The 17,918-nt window shown below is 48.4% G+C and overlaps 1 protein-coding gene across 1 annotated transcript; it reads left to right on the top strand.

Annotated features, from left to right (window-relative positions):
- The first annotated feature begins 1,655 nt into the window (after positions 1-1,655).
- On the top strand, positions 1,656-5,990 carry LOC128333175 (uncharacterized). The gene is made up of 10 exons (XM_053268340.1): positions 1,656-1,763; positions 1,882-2,002; positions 2,092-2,229; positions 2,571-2,744; positions 2,920-3,069; positions 3,294-3,413; positions 3,515-3,623; positions 3,942-4,004; positions 4,272-4,463; positions 4,759-5,990. The coding sequence occupies exons 3-9, from the start codon at positions 2,137-2,139 to the stop codon at positions 4,454-4,456; spliced, it is 894 nt and encodes a 297-aa protein (XP_053124315.1). The 5' UTR covers positions 1,656-1,763; positions 1,882-2,002; positions 2,092-2,136; the 3' UTR covers positions 4,457-4,463; positions 4,759-5,990.
- The last annotated feature ends 11,928 nt before the right edge of the window (positions 5,991-17,918 follow it).

Consider the following 17,918-nt stretch of genomic DNA (forward strand, 5'->3'; position numbering starts at 1 on the left):
AACCGTCCCTTGGGCTTGGTTCCTCTCAGAAGCCTCGCAAGGTCAATGCAAGCCCCGGAACACTCCCGTTTCTCTTCTCTCTCCTCCCCAGTGCTCCTCGAAGGATGAGGATGACACCATGCATGACATCAGCAGCATCGAGGACGAGGTGTGGGACTCTCCGCTGACCCCCAGTTCGGCCAGGTAGGTATCCTCGTCTCAGCTGAGGAGCCAGTAGGGAGCTGGGGGGCTTTTAGCGTAGCCAGCAGAAGAATGCAGGGGACAGGGGCAGATCCCCCATGTCTGAGCCCCATAGAGGGATGTTTCCTCCTACCTGCTCCCTGAGAAATCTGGAGGGGGAGTTCACCCAAGAAGGCCTATTGGCAGCCGGTGCAAGAGAGACACCAGCAAGTCTATTGCTGGCTGTTAGCAGAGGGAGCTCTGAGACCCCCATGCTGTTGGCATGAGCGGGTGTTGGGGAGAAGGAGCAGGGGAGGGCTCCTGTCTCGATGCCCCCTTTGAACACTTCCCAGGGCTTCTCAGTGGGGAATGAAAGGCTGGACTTGGGAGATCTCTGGCCTGATGAAGTTCCCCTGCCAGCCACCTCCCAAAGGAGGCGAGATCTTTGCTTAGCATCTCTTTGGGTGCCCGTGTTCTTCTTCAGCTGGCTGCCATCTCCAACAGGACAGTTCTTGGAGAAGCTTTTCTCTCTCCTCTCCTCTCTCAGGAACATCGGCGAAGAGGAAAGAAGAGGACAGCTGGCCCCAGATTGGTTCTCCTCGGTCCATCTGGGAGAGGTAAGGGGTGCAAACCAAGGGTGACTTGACTCCACCCCTCTGCCCCTCCTTTCCTGCACTACACAGGATGGCGGCTTGGATGGCAGTCACTGTTCAGACGGGAGGTGGGGACTTCCCTTTTCCCCTTGTGGATGTCTTTCCCTTGCAGTTGACCTCATGCACCCTGAGCCAGAGGCAGCACCCTTCAGGCCCAGATGTGGGTGCAGACACCCATGACACTGGCCTGGCCCTGGGGATTCTCCTGACCCATAACCGTCCCTCGGACTGTGTGCTGAGGCCTGACCCTCCTCTTCTTCACAGGGGAGAGCAACAAAGAAGATTGGGGACGTCATCCGGAGCGTGGAGTATGCCAGTGAGGTGGAGGAAAGGTTCCCCGAACTCCTGGTGGGCCTGGTCAACAAGATCCTCACCGGCCTGCAGAACACCACCGAGGGAGTCGGGAACCGAGACAGCCATTACCTGCCTCCTGAGTAAGTCATGGCGGTGGGGAAAGCGGGGCCAGCAACTCCTCCTTCCAGCACTCTGGGAGGACAGGCTAGGGTCATTTCTCCCATGTCCCACTCTGATGGGTGAGCAGCATTTCTGGCCTGTTGGGGTGACTCTGGCACGGAGGTCCCCTGCCTCAGCTACACAGAGGAGAGCCCAGAATTTGCAGCCCTCTTGGCTCTGCAGAGAGCCTTAAAATGCATCTGCAGTGTTAAAAAGCCAGCTGTGGATAAAGTCACTTCACCTCTGTGGTCTCCCTCCCATGGTCCAACTCAGTCCCTCCACCCTTGATACTATGCCACCCCGCAAGGAGTCCCTCCCTTGTCCACTGCCTCCACCCTTGACATGGTGGTGACAGCAACCTTCTCTTCTCTGCAGGGAGACCGCGCAGATTGTCCGAACCCTGCTGGAGAGGGTGGCACAGGTGACCCCAGAGAAGACCTGCTGGGAATCCCTGTGCTCTCCGCAGAGCTGCCTCCAGGGTGTGGCCCTCTTGGTGAGGTAAGTAGGAGTGAATAGGAGATTCCTCAGGAGGCCTGGGGGCTGGGGTGGTTTGGGTCAGGTCTGCTCTTTCTGGGCCTCCCGCCCAGGACTCAGCAGGGGCCTTTGTGTGTTGCAGGGCTCTCCTCCAGACACCATCCTCCACAGTGGCCAGGCTGAAGGCATACCTGGCTTCCCTCTTCAGCCTCGATAAAGATCCAGAAGAGCATTCCCTTGCAGAGGTGGCCTTCTTTGTGGAGGTGAGAAGCATTTTCCTCAGGTGGGCTTCCCTGAGAGGAGGGTTTGGCCCCAGGGGCTGATGGGTCTTCTGCTCCTTTCCCTCTTTTAGCTGCTCCTGAAAGACCAAGACTTTGCTGCCTTAGAGAAGACCTGGATGCTCCTGGTAGCGTGGCTAGTCCACCCCAGCCAGAACATCCGCTACCTGAGCGAAAGGGGTCTTCTCCACATTTATGGAAAGCTGAAGGCAGTGAGTGACATCCCTGGGCATGGAGCATCCCTAGACATGGAGACTCCTCTCTTTGGGGAGCCCTTCCTGAGGCTGGTGCTCCTAGGCATCCCCAGCTGTGACAGGAAGATTTTTCCAGTTGGGAGGATTCAGCCTGTGGAACCCTTGCCACAGGATGAAGGAGAAATCCTTAAGGGAATGCATCTCTCAGTGGGAGCCCTGATTCCCCACGTGCTCCAATGCCGCCTTCTCACCCCTCTTGGATGGAAGCCAAGCGGCATCAAACATGGACAGCTATGTGGTCCATTTAGCAGGGGGTAGACTAGCATGTGTTCTCAAGGATCCACCTTTTCCCTCCCTAGGCGAAGAAACCCCAGGATTTTAGTGCTGGGATCCTGGGAGGGCTCAGGACCTCCAGTCTGGATGCCACTTTGGGGGTCCTGGCCTTCATGGAGCGGCTGAGGCACTGTCCATCAGAACACCAGGCCACGGTGAATGCTGTCCTGGCTGCCCTGTGCCGCCCTCTCTTCCACCACGTGAGTACTTGCACGCCAGCCCTCCGCCCCGGCTCTATGAGGGCCGGCCAACCTGCAGGTTCCGACTGGGTTGGAGAAGGGAAACCAGACACCCCCTAGAGACCCATGCAAGCTCTTCATCAATTATGGAGGTGAGGAATTCCTCCCTAATAACAAGCCCTGTTCTTCTTTGTAGGAGGAGGCTAAGATCCGAAGGGCAGCCATGAGGACCCACCTGGATCTCCTGCAGCACCGCCACCATCATCATGAGGGTACAGAGGAGAACATCACGACCCTCATCGCGGTGCTGATGCATGTGGAGGATGAGGACCTGGAGGTAGCACAGGTGAGAGCCCACTTCTTCCTGCCACCCCTACGAAGGTGTTTAGGCTTCCCCAAGTCCAGCTGCCCAGTGGCAGACCCCAGAGTTAGCCTCATGGGATGGTGAATTCACGAGCTGTCCCGCTGTGGTTTGGCCTATCCAGGCCCTACTCCTTGAAGCCCCCTAAGAGGTTTCTTGGAATCCCTTGGGAGGATTTTTCACTCCCATTCCGGTCTTTCTTTTGGCAGGCTGCGAAGGACAATCTGAGCCTCCTGGCGGAAGCCCTCCTATGGCACCTGGAGGGCAAGCTGCTGGCGCGGGACTCTTACAGCCTGCAGGAGCTGCTCCACAAGATCGCCAAGCGTCTGGTAAGGGCAGCCCCTCCCTGTCCGTCCCTCGGCTCAAATGGCTCAAGGACCTTTGGGCGATGCTTTGCTCACTCGGGATTTGTCTTTGCTCTTGATCCCAGATTCGGCAGATCGGCACAGAGGACGCCGTGGAGATGGAGGCCACCAAGATCCTGGGCTTCTTCCACAGCGAGCAGCCTTCAGTGAGGAGAACGGCTGCCCTGCTGATCGGTAAGCGAAACAAGACTTTTGGGTCTCCCTTAGTGGGTCGTCTTGGTGGGCAAAGGTTCATTCTCTTGGAAGGCACTGCCAGAAGGGTGTGGAGGGGCAGGAGCTGTTCCCTCCCCAGGAGGACTGGCCCAGTGCGTGTTAGCGAGGTCTCTTGGCTTAATTTCCACCCAAGGTGACATAAGAGTCCCTGGAGGAATGGCTCAAATTGTCAGTCCCAGAGGGAGCAGAGAGGGGAGGACTTCCTCTCCTGAATGATCGGGTTGTCCATGCACAGTGTCCTGAACTGTGGTCCCATTTCCTTCCACCCTTGTTTTTTAGGTCACCTGGTCCACAAAAAGGGCAGCATCCTCACTGAAGGGAACATAGAGACCTTCCATGCTGGTAAGTGCCGGTTTCTGGGTGGGAAGGGGAAGTTTCTGTGAGGGGAGAGGCCTAGATTTAGGGACCACAGAGCTGGAATGGGCCACCTGTCCCCTCAAATGGAAGGTCCCGCTTGCATCCTCAGGGATGCTCAGCAGTAGGCTTTCCCAGAGTGCAGGGGAGAAAGAGTCAGGACTTGCGCCCTCTTGGTGTGGAAATGGTGGGGCTTGGCCAAGGGTGGGGTGATCTCTTCATGCCATTTCTGAACCTTCTCCTTCATCCCTCCAGCGCTGGAGAGCTTGCTTGGCGACCATGACCCCGAGGTCGGGAGAGTTGCCTGCAAGACAGAGAAGATCGTGAAGAAGGCCTTTTCCCTCCACTCCCGGCACGGGCTGCGGGCTGCCGTTCGGCGCTTGTGGGCGGGCTGTAAGAAGAAGAGACACCCGCCAGAGTACGGTGATCTCTCCACCTGACCGACTGGTGAGTAGACCAAGGCAGGGCTTCACTTGAAGGGGCCCCGATGGTTAGGGAGGGGGCTGGGGCTGCAGGAAGGGTGGGCAGGAATCTGGGCAACCCTCCCTCGTGTTGGAATGCCATCTTCGGCCCTTGTGGCTGGTTGTACCAGTAGCCAAAGGGAAAGAGGAAAGATCTCTCTTCCCTCTGGGAAATGAGGACACAAATATTCTGCCAGGAGTCCCTGGTGCTTGGTGGTGTCATGGGGGAGAGTGTGAGAAGACCCCCCTATCTCTGAACCAATGTCCTTCTCTCTTTCCAGGAACAACAGCCCCGTGCTCTCCCCTTGAAGATCAGCAGCTGAAGGGAGGTTCAGGAAAGACCGTGCAGCGCAGGGGCCTCCCAGAAGACCTCCTCCAACCGCGTGGACACAAGATCTGTCCACAAGAAGACATCCAGCAGGGAAGTGCAGTTCTGTCTGAGGAGTGAGGGGGAAGCAGGCTCCACTCCCCTGGCCCAAGGAAGCCCCGCCTCTGGGGTGCAGAAGCCCCTCCCCTTGCTTCTGCTGGCAGGCTGTGGGAGGAGGCTACAGGACCACCCTGCCCCCAAGTGGCCCTTTGGAACCATTCTTGGGCTTCCCTTGGGTCCGGGGAGGCTGTGTGGCCCCAGCAGGAGGGCACGGTCACTGCCTCCCTCCATTCCCACCAGCTGGCCAGGGAGCACCCCCTCCTCCTTCCACCTTTCTCCCCTTCCCCAGCGGCCTGGCTTCCCCTGGCAGGGGAAGCCCCATCCAGGCATCCGCCCCCTCCCCTGCCGAGGGTGTGCTCCTCCCCCCCTCCACTCCCGCAGCCACGCCTCACTCCCCCCTCCGCTCCCTCCTCCTTCCTCCCAAACCGGTGCAGCAGCAGAGGAGCCTGGGAGACTCTGGGGGCCCCCTGCATCCCCAGTAGCGCCCCCTGGTGCTGCCCGGTGGCAGGCCAGAGAATCCTCCTCTCCCTCCTGCTCCATGCTGTGGCTGCACAGTGGGGAGCCCGAATTCTCTGGCTTGCCCCCCCATCAACCCCCACCCCACTGCCCGATCCCCGCTTGCTGGGCTGCCGGAGTGGAAAGGGAGGAGGAGCAGGGCAACCCCACTGACGCTGCTTTGTGCTTCTTGCAGGCATGTGCTGCTGCTGGGAGGCTGGAGGAGTCGATCCGCCCCAGAAGAGGAGACCAAGTGAACATGCCTGCAAGGAGCGGTGGGGTGGGTGGGGGCTGGCTGGGACTCCCCCCAATTTTGTTTGCCCTGCTATTCCCTTGTTCCGTGTGACCCTGGGCTTCCTCCCTTCCCTCCCTCCCTCCCTCCCCCCTCCCTCCCAGGGACAGAATGGGCTTTGCTGGTCGCCCTGTTGGGGGCCGAGTAGGAATTTTTGGCTTTCCAACAGATTGGCCAAGATGGAAAGTTTTTTTGCCTACTCCATTCTGTCCTGTTTTGTTTCCTTTAGTTAGAAAGTTAAGTGACGACTTGTAACCTATTTAAGTATATTAATAAAGTTGCCCCTTTTGTTCAAAACATACCGTCGTGTCTGAGTTCCTCTTTTCTTCTCGTCTCCCTTGGAGCGTTTGTGCCCACAGACTCCCAAGCTCACCTCTTGGCTGAGGGAGACGCTGCTACACTGCTACAGGTCCATGCAAATGCCTCTTGTTTGGAAGCACTCACTCAGACAATTGGCTTGGATCACTCCAGAGGAGCCCACTTGAGGTTTGCCGCCAATGAGGTTTGCTGAGCACAGGATCCTGGGAGCAAGCTGCACCTTCCAATCGAGTGCCCGGAAAGCACAGCCTTGGCAAGGCCTGGCAAGCTTACAAACCATCACTGACTGCCTCCAATACAGCCAAATATGACATGTGATTCCATTCCAGTGATTAAAAAGTCCTGCCAAGTATGAAATGCCATTTGTGCAGGAACAAGGCCTTGACCTCCTCTTGTGCTTTTCACATTTCTGTTTTGAATGCGTATTTGCTTCCTTCCTGTGCTCTGTAATAAGAAGCTGGCAGGGATCAAGAGTTCACAGCTCCCGTTTGACAGTTTGGTCTGGTTGGGGAAAGAGTCCTGCTGTTTGGTTTTTGGAGGGAGGAGAGGGTTGGATTGGATTGGTTTGGTTTTGTTTTTTTAATGGGGGGAGCTTGTATTAATTTTGATTGGTTGGTTTGGTTTTTTCCCCAAATTCAATTTTTATTATTTTTAACAATATTAATATGTCATTTATTACGAATAGACAAAGGTGGACTTCCCGCACGCATCTCTTCGTGAATCATCAGCTATAAAGTTCACCCTTGCTATAATAATAGTTCAAAACATAAATTTAAATCCTTACAAACACAGCTAATCTATCCAACCTGCAGGTTTTTTTTACTAAATTTCGAACCCTGCTGTAAAGTCCATAGTAGGAAAATAGTTCTTTAGATACAACAAGAATGGTTTCCAACCTTCTTTGAAGCATTCAAAATTTTGGTCTCTTATTAGTGTTGTAAGTTTTGCCATCTCCGCATATTCCAAAAATTTTATCAGCCAATCTTCTTTTGAAGGCACTTCATTACTCTTCCATTTCTGTGCATATATCATTCTAGCCGCCGCCGAAGCGTACATAAAAAGCGTTGAATTACTTGTAGAAATTGCACCTTCTATTATTCCCAGCAGGAAGGATTCTGGCCTCTTAGGAAATGTCATTTTAAATATTTTCTTTAACTCATTATATATCATCTCCCAATATGCTTTAGCCTTCCCACAGCTCCACCACATAGGAAAAAAAGTGCCTTCAGACTGTCCACACTTCCAACATTTGTTTGATACATTTTTATACATTAATGCCAATTTTTGGGGTGTCATATACCATCTATACATCATTTTGTAATAATTTTCTTTTAAAGCATAACATGCAGTCAATTTTAAATCGGTTAGTTTCGGAAAATTGGAGGGGGGGAAGAGAATAAAAGGAGGCTCGCCTGCAGCAGAAAGTTAGTGAAAGCTGGAGGAAGAGTTTAAAGTTGGCGCTAAAGCTGGAATTAGAGCTGACTGGGAGTAAGACCCTGAGGCTATTCACATGATAGTCCTGGGATGCGGAGGGCGGGCAGTGGGGTAGGCAGAGTCCAACTAATTTCCCCCCCAGATGATTCTTCTGCTTTTCTTCAGGTATACTACCATGCGCTCACATGATCCTCACTGCTCCCAGCAGTGTGGATCTTTGGAGGCTGGGATGACACATCCCAACCTTTGGATATCCCACAATGCATAGTGTGTCGAGCGTGGTGCATTGGGGGATAGGAACATACGAAGCTGCCAGTCAGACCATTGGTCCATCTAGCTCAGTATTGCCTACACAGACTGGCAGCAGCTTCTCCAAGGTTGCAGGCAGGAATCTCTCTCAGTCCTATCTTGGAGATGCTGCCAGGGGGGGAACCTGGAACCTCGATGCTCTTCCCAGAGCAGCTCCATCCCCTGATGGGGAATCTCTTACAGTGCTCACACGTCTAATCTCCCATTCAAATGAAACCAAGGCAGACACTGCTCAGCTAAGGGGGGAAGAAACGCTTGCTACCACAAGACCAGCTCTCCTCTCCTCTGAGACGGGCGCTCTAGGCACCCATCTCTGTGTGCACTCAGGCAACAAGCAGCCCGAGCACCCATCTGATCCCAGTGCCGGGGTAAAGGGCACGCTCACACCCTAAACTTTGTCTAAAGGCCGGGCTTCAAAGTGGGGTTAGGCGGGCCAGCAGCACCGTGAGCCATAGGGATGCCTGCGCTGCAGACGAGCAGCCTGGGTTAAACTGCTTCTGGGAACCGTCTTCCTGAGAAACATAGCTAGAACAGTGAAGAGGGAAGCAGACGCAGGAGAGAACTGGCCCCCACCCGCACCCCGATCAGTTAAGAGCAGAGAGCTGGAAATCAGGGAGCTGGAATTGCATCTGCTTTGCTCGCAGAAGGTCCAAGGTTTGATCCCTGTCGTCTCCTAAATCTGCTTCCTTGCAATTTCACCCCATGGAATTTCTAATCCAATTTCTAATCCAGTCCTCGGGGGCAACAGAGAAAAGCTGCCTGTGACCTTGGAGAGCTGCTTCCAGTCAGAATAGACAATATTGTGCCAGAAAGTTCTGAGCCAGGTGGACCCAGGGTCTGACTTGGTATAAGGCAACTTCCTATGTTTCTACTGGGGGCAGGACCAGAGTTGTGAAGGCCTGGAAAGATGGTGTTCAAATACCCAGAAGATCACGGAAGGAGGAGGGAGGAGTTCAAGAGATGCATCATGACATTTCACAACAGAAACGGAAGAATAGCAATGTTATATCCATTGTGAAGCACTAAAAAGGACTTTAGAAATCATAAATTCTGAGTGTGTTTTCTCTTATGCAAACTACCTGCCTTCCCTTGGCACATTATAGTTGCTGCACAAGGGTGTGGTCTGGTTTCGTTGCACATCTCGACTGTATGCTAGAACACTAACTCATCATTCGAAGGTCAGGGGTCCTCATATTTGGGTCTCCAGATGATACTAAACTACAACATCCCTGGCCACCATGGCCTTATAGAAGAAGGAACAGACTGGTTCTCTGTTGCTCCTTAGGGCTGGGCTACTAGAATCCATGGGTTGAAATGGCAAGGAAGCAGATTTAGGCTAGGCATTAGGAAGAATTTCTTAATTGTAAGAGCTGTTCGACAGCGAAGCAGTCTCCCTCATGCAGTGGTAGGCTTTCCTTTGCTGGAGGTTTTCAAACAGAGGCTGGACAGGCATCTGTCCGAGCTGCTGTAGCAGTTTCCTGCACAGAGTAGGGGACTGAAGAACTCTAAGGTACCTTCCAACTCTGACATTCTATGATCCTGTGATTCTATGGGAGTTGTATATAGGAACATAGGAAGCTGTCTTATACCAAGGCGGACCATTGGTCTGCTTAGCTCACTATTGTCTATACGTGTTGGAGATGGAGTTCCAGTGCATCGACCTTTTGCACCAACTAACCTAATGGCAACTAGGGGCATTAGGATCAGAGGGAGCTAGTCAGGGTCTCCTCACCTGTCCCTGCTTGCCTCTACTCTATGAACCCTGCTTTGACTCCTCAGGTACCTCCTGTGGTGAGTCAATCTTCTTTGTTTCCTCCTAGAGAGATGATGGAGACATATCCCCCTCTCTCTCCCTGATTGATTGATTGATTGATTGATTGATTGATTAAGTGCTGTCAAGTCTGTGTCGACTCTTAGCGACCACATATATAGATTCTCTCCAGGATGATCTGTCTTCAACTTGGCCTTTAACGTCTCTCAGTGGTGCATCCATTGCTGTCGTGATCAGGTCCATCCACCTTGCTGCTGGCCATTTTCTTCTCTTGCCTTCAGCTTTCCCCAGCATTATGGACTTCTCAAGGGAGCTGGGTTTTCGCATAATGTGTCCAAAGTATGATAGTTTGAGCCTGGTCATTTCTGCCTTGAGTGAAAATTCTGGATTGGTTTGTTCTGTGATCCATTTGTTTATTTTCCTGGCTGTCCATGGTATCCTCAGAAGTCTTCTCTAGCACCAAAGTTCAAAAGTGTCAATACTTTTTCTATCTTGCTTCTTAAAAATCCAGCTTTTGCATCCACAGAGTGTCACGGGGAAAACAATTGTCCAAACTATTCTAATCTCTGTAGGTATAGACACTTCATGGCATCTAAATATCTTTCCCAAGGCCTTTCTTACAACTCTGCCAAGTGCTAGTTGAATAAATGATGATGATGATGATGATGATGATGATGATGATGATGATGATGATGATGATGCTTAGTACCGCAAGACCAGCTCTCCTTCTCAAACAACTTGTGGGAATCCAAATTTAAGAAGAATTTAAGAACGCGCCTGCCTTGGACACTCTCTGCCTCGAAGCTTCCCACGTGGCCAGTTTGGTGCATTAGCATCATTTTCAGAATTGTGGACCGCCTCCCCCTATTCAGATTGCAAGTAAGATTTCATTCATTCATTCATTCATTCATTCATTCATTCATTCATTTGATTTTTATACTACCCTTTCAAAAATGGCTCAGGGTGGTTTACACAGAGGAATAATAAATAACTAAATAAGATGGATCCCTGTCCCCGAAGGGCTAACAATCTAAAAAGAAACATAAGATAGACACCAGCAAAAGTCACTGGAGGGATGCTGTGCTGGGGATGGATAGGGCCAGTTACTCTCCCCCTGCTAAATAAAGAGAATCACCACGTTAAAAGGTGCCTCTTTGCCTAGTTAGCAGGGTATTGCTCATGCTCTTCCCCAGGAAAAAAACCACACATTTATTCTATGCAGAAACCACATGCTTTTTTAAAAACAAAAACAAGTTTTAATACAAGCAAGCATTGTGTAAGACTATGTGTAAGACAAATCCTATGATATTTATTTAGACTGCCTTCCTGCCTTCCTAATCTCCACCACCCTCTTGCCATTTTAAGCAAATCCAGACTCACAGTTCCATCAAAAATGTCCAGGTTTTCAGTTTTAAATATTTCCCCCCTCCGTTTCAAAACACTTAGGACTTCACTGTGAATATAGGAACTTAGGAACATCGGAAGCTGCTCTATATTGAGTCAGGACCTTGGTCCATCTAGCTCAGTATTGTCTACACAGACTGGCAGCAGCTTTTCCAAGTTTACAGGCAAGGGTTTCATATGCTTTCGTAGTTTGTTGGTTCAATAAAAAAATCTTGTCCTAAAATCTTGTCCTAAAAATAAAAAAAAATCTTGTCCTGTCTTGGAGATGCTGCCAGGGAGGGAATATGGAACCTTCTGCATGCAGTTTTCAAACATTATTCCCTAAAGGAGCATTTTATTGTCCCTTGGACTGTGTTAGGGATGGGGCTGTATTTCAGTGGTAGAGTATCTGCTTAAAGATGCTGAAGGTCCCAGGTTCAATCCCTGGCATCTACAGGGAGAGCTGGGGAAAACTCTTGCCTGAAACTCTGGAGTGCCACTGCCAGACAGAACAGACAATATTGAGATAGATTGGGGTTCCCAACAGGGGGTACTAGTACCCCTAGGGGTACTTCAAAGGCTATCGGAAGAGCCAGCGTGGTGTAGTGGTTAGAGTGCTGGACTAGGACCGGGGAGACTTGAGTTCAAATCCCCATTCAGCCATGATACTAGCTGGGTGACTCTGGGCCAGTCGCTTCTCCCTCAGCCTAACCTACTTCACAGGGTTGTTGTGAAGAGAAACTTAAGTATGTAGTAAACTGCTTTGGGCTCCTTGGAGGAAGAGCAGGATATAAATGTTAATAATAATAATAATAATAATAATAATAATAATAATATCATTATTATTATTAATTATTAAAAATAATAATAATTATTATTATTACAAGACAAGTCTCACCAGAGGATCCAGACAAAGAGTGCCTCTCCCATCAACAATATGGTGAGACGTAACTTTAATAAATCTATACCGGATTGGTCATCGCCCGGGTCAACAAGGACCGCGCCAGGTGCTATAGTCCCTGGACATCTGGTGGCAAGTGGGCTACAGGACTCAGGATCTTCAGTTGAGCAACCAGGGCTGGAGACAGCAAAGCTACTGGAAGAAACGTCGCTTAACCAAAAAAAAATATACAAAAAATGCCAAGAAGGATATAATGATCTGCTATTACAAGTCTAGTCCAACTAGAAGAGGTGATTTAAAAAGAATGTACCAAATTTGGAAAGAGAAGCATCCAGATACAGAAATAACAGAACAAAGGCTAGCAGACCAGAGAAGATTCAGAATAAGAAATAAAGTATTCACAGGAGTTGTGCTGGAAGAACTGCAAAGAGCAACACAGGCTCAAGATATGGAAGAAGAATTACCACCAACGGAAGCAGTTGCTCAGGCGCAGATGGAGGAGGTGTTGGAAATAGAGGATATCACCGTTGCTGAACTGTTTTAAAATTAAAACCAGGCAACCTCCCCTTTGCCTTCACCTCAATAACCCAAATGCCGTTTAACAGGAAAGCAAGAAGAACTAAAGCAAAAAATAACTGAGCACATGAAGCAAACAACCACCAGGGTTCGACTTCCCGCTCTAAAAACAGTTGCCAAAAAACAACTTGCTCAGGCATTAAAAGATGTCAATGCTGCACTTGCAGAAATAACAACCAATAATTTGCAAGAAACAAACCAACTCATGTACAGTGCAGCAACAATAACAACACAAGAGCTCGGATAGAAGATCAGTGGACCTGTCAAAAAAGAAAGCAGTACATCACCTAAATGGAAGATTTGATTAGAAAATAAAGTCTCCAGGCTTAGATCAGATGCTAGTAAATTGAAAGATATGCCAGACAAGAAGCTGAAGAATGAAAACACTAAACAGTATCGGATCCAAAAATACCACCTAGATTCAAGGAAAATGAGAGAAGTCCTGGAAATAATAAAGCAGCAAATAACAGCAGTGTCAAAGAAGATTAGCAGATATGAAGCCAGAATTACACAACACAGGCAGAATCTCCAATTCCAGTCGAATCAGAGACGTTTCTACCAAAGCATAGAAGGAGAAACTGCAAGAAACGTAGAAACGCCAAATAAAGAAGAAACAGTGCAATTCTGGCGGAAATTATGGGACAATCCAATAGATTATAATAAAAAAGCAGGCTGGATGAAAGAAGTCAAAAAATGTAACCAACAAATGCAAGATCTAATAATAACACCAGAATTAATCAGTGAAAGAGCAAAGAAAATTAAAAATTGGACTGCGCCAGGCGACGATGAACTGCATGGCTTCTGGCTTAAACACCTAACAAGCCTTCATAAACAACTATCAAAACAGTTCAATCACATTTTGCAAGGAGTGATATTGAACAATGGCTAACAACTGGGAAAACTCATCTCATCATGAAAGACCCAGCAAAAGGTGCAGTTCCAAGTAATTCTAGACCGATAACCTGCCTGCCAACCATGTTCACATTATTACCTGGAATAATAGCAGATGAAGTGATGCAACACTTATTAACTAACAAACAGCTTCCAGTTGAACAGAAAGGAAATTGCCCGAACACCAGAGGCACAAAAGACCAGCTGCTGATTGACAAAATAATCTTAGAAAACTGCAAGAGAAGAAAAACCAATCTAAGTGTTGCATGGATTGACTACAAGAAAGCCTTCGATTTATTGCCTCACACATGGATACTAAAATGTTTAGAAACAACTGGTGTCAGCCAAAACATTCAGATATTTATTTAAAAAGCAATGAGCATGTGGAGTACACAGTTAACAATCAACGGCGAGGCACTTGGACAGGTTAGCATTAGAAGAGGCATTTTCCAAGGGGACTCACTATCCCCTCTATTGTTTGTAATCGCCATGACCCCACTTTCACAAATACTAAACAAAACAAGCCTCAGATACCAAACATCTAAAACATCCAGTAAAATCAACCATCTGCTTTACATGGACGATCTGAAGCTGTATGGAAAGTCCCAGTCAGAAATCGAATCACTGCTAAACACTGTCCGTATATTCAGTAGCGATATAGCAATGGAGTTTGGACTAGACAAGTGTGCTGCATTAATAATGAACAGAGGGAAAATAAGAAAAACAGAAGGAATAGAACTGCCCAATAGAAGCAAGATCAAGAACCTGGAAGAGAAAGAACCTTACAAATACTTGGGCATTCTCCAGGCTGATAACATCGCACACACTGAAGTTAAAAGAAAAATGGGAAGTGAATACATCAGGAGAGTCAGAAAAATCCTCAAGTCCATACTCAATGGCGGGAACATCATACAAGCCATAAACACCTGGGCTATACCTGTTATTAGATACACTGCAGGAATGATAGACTGGACCCAGGCAGAGCTGGAGACGCTAGATCGTAAGACCAGGAAAATCATGACCATCAATCGTGCTCTGCACCCCCACAGTGATGTAGATAGGCTCTACCTCCCTCGCAGCTCAAGTGGAAGAGGAATGCTGCAAGTCCATCAAACAGTAGAGGAGGAGAAAAGAGACCTTGAAGAATATATCAGGGACAGTGAAGAAGATGTACTTCAAATGGTCAAGAACGCACAACTATTCAACACCAATGAAACAAAACAGGCCTACAAGAAAGAACAAGTCAAGAACCGAGCAGAAAAATGGAGAAATAAGCCCCTGCATGGTCAATATTTACACAATATAAGTGGAAAATCAGACATCACCAAGACCTGGCAATGGCTTAAGAATGGCAACTTGAAGAAAGAAACAGAGGGTTTAATACTGGCTGCACAAGAACAGGCACTAAGAACAAATGCAATAAGAGCCAAAGTCGAAAAATCCACAACAAACAGCAAGTGCCGCCTTTGTAAAGAAGCAGATGAAACAGTGGACCACCTGATCAGCTGTTGTAAGAAGATCGCACAGACTGACTACAAACAAAAGCATGACAAGGTAGCAGGGATGATACACTGGAACATCTGCAAAAAATACAAGCTACCTGTAGCCAAAGATTGGTGGGACCATCAAATTGAAAAAGTTGAAGAAAATGAAGATGTAAAAATATTATGGGACTTCCGACTACAAACAGACAAACATCTGCCACACAATACACCAGATATCACTGTAGTCGAGAAGAAAGAAAAACAAGTGAAAATAATCGACATAGCAATACCAGGGGATAGCAGAATAGAAGAAAAAGAAATAGAAAAAATAAAATAATAAAATACAAAGATCTACAAACTGAAATTGAAAGGCTGTGGCAGAAAAAGACCAAAATAATCCCAGAGGTAATTGGCGCCCTGGGTGCAGTTCCAAAAGACCTTGAAGAGCACCTCAACACCATAGGGGCCACAGAAATCACCATCAGCCAATTACAAAAAGCAGCTTTACTGGGAACAGCCTATATTCTGCGACGATATCTATAACGATTGACAATAAAATTCTGGCATCCCAGGTCCTTGGGAAGGACTCGATGTCTGGATAAAACAAACCAGTCAATAACACCTGTCTGACTGTGTAAACAAGAAATAATAATAATAATAATAATAATAATAATAATAATAGTAATAATAATAATAATATTTTCCCTTCTACGGAGTGAAAGCAGCTACTCTGGTGAGAACGCAGGTGGCAGGATGGGAAGGAATGGAGCAGCTCCGTCAAAGTGGCCACTGCAAAATCAGGAGCATAACAAGGTTGGAGTGGGCCCAGAGACGAGGTTTTACAATGGGCCCCTCGCTGATTGATTGGTTGGTTGGTTGGTTGACACATTTCACAATATATAGTAAACTCACACTCATATCCCCAATATGTATCACATCCCCTAACCGCCCTGAGCCATTTTGGAAGGGCGGTATAGAAATCAAATAAATAATAATATGAATATGGTGAATATTTATAAAGTTATATTTATATCTATTATTATATAGTTATATTTATATCTATAACTATATATAGTTACAAATATAACTAAATTTATATAGTTATATAGTTCACTGCCAGAACTATGATCTCAGGGAACTAATGGTGAAGTTCCAGATTTGTTTCTGGTTGATTATGCAGCCTTGTTCTATCTATCTATCTATCTATCTATCTATCTATCTATCTATCTATCCATCTATGCAGATAGTCTCCCCCAAGCACCAGAGCTGTGTGTGTGTTGGGGGGGGTGTGTCTTTTAGCTGGTCTTCTATAGGCTATCGAAGCTACTTCCTTGGAGACAGGGAAAGAAACGTCAAAGAGGGCTCTCACAGATGGAGCGGGCATTGCACAGAATGCTGTTTAATGCAGGGACCAACAACCATCACGTTTGCTGGGAGCATGGGGGGGCGTTGGGGGGGGGGGTCAGCACAAAAGGAGAATGTCCCATCTGTCCCAATTGAATCCAAGAAGGCTTCCCTCTCGCCATCATCATCGGCTGTCAAAATCGAAGATCCAGCTGGCCACTTGATTCCTTAAGCAAACAGGCAGCCTTCGGATGCTCTTTCTCTCTCCCTCCCTCTTAGGTCCAGAGGCAGGCAGGTTTAGTTTGAGGCTTGTTTAGCAGAAAATTGATGGTTGGAGAGAAGCAATGGTTTTTGAGAGATTGGCTGCTGGTTTTTGAACTAACTTAAGTTTCCAAACTGCGTACAAAGGCAGCCCCACGTAGAGCGCATTGCAATAGTCAAGCCTGGAGGTTACCAGCTGATGCACCACTGTTTTGAGATTGTTCTCTTCAAGGAATGGACGCAGCTGGTGAATCAACCAAAGCTGTTGGAAGGCATTCCTGGCCATAGCCTCCACCTGAGATACCAGGGTGAGGCTTGGGTCCAAGGGTACTCCCAAGCGGCATACCTGTTCCTTTTGGGGGAGTGTAACCCTCACCCAGGACAGGAAGATCTAACTCATCCTTCAGATTCTGAGTGCCTACAATGAGCACCTCCGCCCATTACTGCCTGTAGGCAGGCATTTAGGGAATGAATGCCATTTCCTGATGATGGTGGTGGTGGTGGTGATGACAAGGAGAAATAGATGACAAGCATCCTGATAACACCCTGCACCAAATCTGATGATCTCACCCAGCGGTTTCATGTCGATATTAAAAAGCACTGGTGACAGAATGGAGCCCTCTCAACTCCATAGCCAGCTCTAAAGCCAGTTTGAAATGGGTCTAGATAATCAGTTTCCTCCAAAACTGTCTGGAGTTGGTAGGCCACCACTCTCTCAGTCACCTTGCCCAACCATGGGAGATTGGAGACTGGCCTGTAACTAGCCATCGCTAAGGGATCCAGGGAAGGTTTCTTAAGAAGTGGTCTATCTATTACCCCTCCTCCAAACAGGGGGTACTCCCTCAGCGATGCATGAATGATATTAACGAGGCCACCTCCAACAATCTCCTTGCTAGATAGAAGCAGCCAAGTTGTAGGAACACAGGAAGCTGCCATATACTGAGTCAGACCATTGGCCCATCCAGATCAGTACTGTCTACACAGACTGGCAGCGGCATCTCCAAGGTTGTAGTCAGGGATCTCTCAGCCCTATCTTGGAGATGCCAGGGAAGGAACTTGGAACCTAGATGCTCTTCCCAGAGCAGCCCCATCTCCTATGGGGAATATCTTACAGTGCTCACACTTCTAGTCTCCCATTCATATGCAACCAGGGTGGACCCTGCTTAGCTAAGGGGACAAGTCATGCTTGCTACCACAAAACTAGCTCTCCTCCTGTTAGTCGGGCAAGGTTCCAGAGAACAGGTGGTAGGCCGCACCGCCCGAAGCAGCTGGTCCACATCCTCAGAAATCACAGATTGAAACTGATCCAGCATAATACTGCAAGAGGGATTGCTGAACACCCCCTTCATAACCCTTGCAGAAATAGTGGAGTCCAAGTCAGCCCAGAATACAGGAGATTTTATCCGCAAAGAACCCATTAAAAGCTTTACAGCAGAACAAATTCTCCGGGGACTGATTCCAAACAGAAAGAGCAGAAATTAAACTCCTCACAACCTGGGATAGCTCTGCTGAACGCAAATCTGCATGCACAATTCATGCAGACCAAAATTGGTTT

Source organism: Hemicordylus capensis, chromosome 7 (genome assembly GCF_027244095.1).
Source record: "Hemicordylus capensis ecotype Gifberg chromosome 7, rHemCap1.1.pri, whole genome shotgun sequence".
Classification (NCBI taxonomy): Eukaryota; Metazoa; Chordata; class Lepidosauria; order Squamata; family Cordylidae; genus Hemicordylus; species Hemicordylus capensis.